A 2976-nucleotide genomic window follows, 5' to 3' on the forward strand; every position below is an offset into this window, starting at 1 on the left:
TACCGGCCAATAACTTGCCTATGTACAAAATGGAAGCTCCTGTCAGGCATCATAGCAGCTAAGATGAAAAGGCACATGGCTCAATACATGCACCCCTCCCAGAAGGGAATAGGCAGTAACACCAGAGGAGCCAAGCACCACCTACTAGTGGATAGAGCATCAAGAACTCAAGTGCGGCATATACCAGGGTGATGCACTATTCCCGCTGCTGTTCTGCATAGGCCTGAACCCCCTCAGCCAGACAATCACAAAGACTGGCTACGGATACCAATTCCGAAGCGGAACAATCATCAGTCGCCTCCTCTACATGGATGACATCAAGATCCACACTACCAGGATTTACAGCAACGACATTGGGATGTCATTCGGACTGGACAAGTGCGGTCGCATGGTCTCAAAGAGAGAGAAGATGATCAGAACTGAGGGGGTTGAAATACCAGAAGGCCACATTACAGATGTTCAGGACAGCTACAAATACCTTGGGGTGCCACAGGCTAATGGAAACCACGAGGAGATAGCAAGAAAGACTGCCACAGCTAAATACCTACAAAGAGTAAGGCAGGTCCTGAAAAGTCAGCTGAATGGGAAAAACAAGATCCAAGCCATCAACACATATGCCCTGTCAGTCATCAGATACCCCACTGGTATAATAAACTGGCCAAAGGAGGAGATGGGGGCTACTGACATCAAGACAAGAAAGCTCCTCACAATGCATGGAGGGATCTAGCACTCTGAGACTTTATACCAAGCGTAGCGAGGGAGGCCGAGGGCTAGTGAGTGTCAAGACCACTGTCCAGGATGAAACAACTAAGATCCAGGAATACATCAGGAAGATGGCCCCCAAAGACAAATGGCTTGGTGAGTATCTCAGGCAGGAGAAAACCGAAAGTGAGGACAAGAAAGAGGAAGGAGAACCATCATGGAGGGACAAGCCGCTGCACGGCGTGTACCACAGACAAATAGAAGAAGTGGCTGATATCAAAAAATCCTACCTGTGGCTGGAAAAGGCTGGACTAAAGGACAACACAGAGGCACTAATCATGGCAGCACAAGTACAGGCACTCAGTACAAGATCAATAGAGGCTGGGGTCTACCACACCAGGCAGGACCCCATGATGCAGACTGTGCAAAGATTCCTCTGAAACAATACAGCACATAACAGCAGGGTGTAAAATGCAGGCAGGAACGCCATAACCAGGTAGCTGTCATAGTGTACAGGAACATCTGCCATGAGTATGGGCTGGAAGTCCCAAGGTAAAAATGGAAGACACCTCCTAAGGTAGTTGAGAATTACATCAGAAAACATCAGAGGTCTCTGTCCAGAAGAGCGCAGTCCTAGGAACAGCTAAGATACTGCGCAGAACCCTCAAACTCCCAGGCCTCTGGTAGAGGACCCGAGCTTGAGGATGACACATACCACCCCACGAGGAGTGAGAAAAACAGTTTTTATATATATATACGAATATATGAATATGTCTATCATTACTCCCAAGAACTTAACTTCCTTAACTCTCTACTGTCACATTATCTATCGGGAAACGTAAATTTGTTTTACTTTCACAGCTCTCAATCAACATAAACTTGGGGTCCTCCAAATTACATGATAGTTTGAAGAAGAATTAGGAATTCTAGACACTTTGCAGATGTCATTAAAATAAAGGAATAATAATTTTGGCCCCAGTACTGACCCCTAGAAGACACCACAAAAAATGTCCAAGCATGATGACTGGTAGTCATCCATTTGCACAAATAGTTTCCTGTTGCTTAGATAACTTTTCATCCAGAGTAGTACTACTCCCCAGATGCCATAAAACTGCAATTTCTTAATAAATATTTTGTGATTTATTTATTTATGAATCAATAAATACACCAACTGCAGATTTCTTATTATCTAAGGCGCTGGTGACTTCTTCTATCAATTCAATGACGGCCATTGCTGTAGATCTTTTTGACATAAATCCATACTGACTTTCAGAAAGCAATTGATGGTTATTAATGAATGTATCTAATCTATCCACAAATAATTTCTCCAAAATTTTGGAAAACTATGTAAGTAGGGAAACATGCCTATAATTTGTGAAATGGTGCCTGTCCCCAGATTTATGAAGTGGAATAACTTTGGCAATTTTCATCTTTTGTGGAAATTTACCTTACTGAAATGATAAATTGCAGATGTGAGTCAGAGGCTGAATAATATCCTCAATTAACCTTTTAATTACTGTTAAATCAATTCCATCACAGTCGGTTGACCTCTTGATGGAACATTTATTGACAATATCTGTAATTTCCCCTTCTCTCACAGCAGTGAGAAACATTGAATGAGGATTTCCGCTGATCAATGTTTCATTCAGAGCTCCAGTTGTTGTAGGATCTGGGATTTTTTTCTGCCAGTTTTGGTCCCACACTCACAAAATATAGAAATTATGAACAACGTCATTAATGTCCTCAAAATTGTTATCATTATTCATAAAAAACTGCAGAAATTTTTGTTTTGTTATTCACTTGTTGGTATCCAAGAATACCAGTTAATTTATTCTTATATTTATTCTCTACCTCCAAAGACCTATGCCTTATGAAATATCTGTATAGTTTTCTTTTTGAAGGCATTTTATGAATGCTTTGTGATCAATGGAGCTTCTGAGTATTTGCAGTTTTGGGCAAGCTACTTGTCCAGAGTAGTGAGCTAAGCTATCAGTTACTCAACAATAAATTAAGCTTCACTATACAAAAGCTAGCACCTAAAGAATTATAGCAAGCTAATTTACACTAATGTGTTAAAAGTAGCTTAACTACATCAGAAGCTACTTAACATTGTACCAACCTAATGTCAATCCAAAATGAGTCTGATACACTCGTTAACACATTTATTAAAGATCAGCCAATAACATAACACAATGTAAACATTGCTTTATGATCAGAATAAAAAATAAAAACTAAAGTAATTACTAGTAGACAAAATACTAAACAATCTGCTGT

General features: G+C 40.5%; 1 protein-coding gene across 1 annotated transcript in view; it reads left to right on the forward strand.

The window, feature by feature from the left end:
* The first annotated feature begins 833 nt into the window (after positions 1 to 833).
* The window catches only part of LOC107104126 (protein NLRC3-like), an 8311-nt gene continuing 6168 nt past the window's right edge, over positions 834 to 2976 (forward strand). The window contains exons 1-2 of the mRNA XM_015404048.1: positions 834 to 1124; positions 1199 to 1254. Of these exons, the coding sequence (XP_015259534.1) occupies positions 834 to 1124; positions 1199 to 1254 (347 nt within the window). The remainder of the gene's footprint in view (positions 1125 to 1198; positions 1255 to 2976) is intronic.

Source organism: Cyprinodon variegatus, unplaced genomic scaffold (genome assembly GCF_000732505.1).
Source record: "Cyprinodon variegatus isolate N-32 unplaced genomic scaffold, C_variegatus-1.0 Scaffold1623, whole genome shotgun sequence".
Lineage (NCBI taxonomy): Eukaryota > Metazoa > Chordata > Actinopteri > Cyprinodontiformes > Cyprinodontidae > Cyprinodon > Cyprinodon variegatus.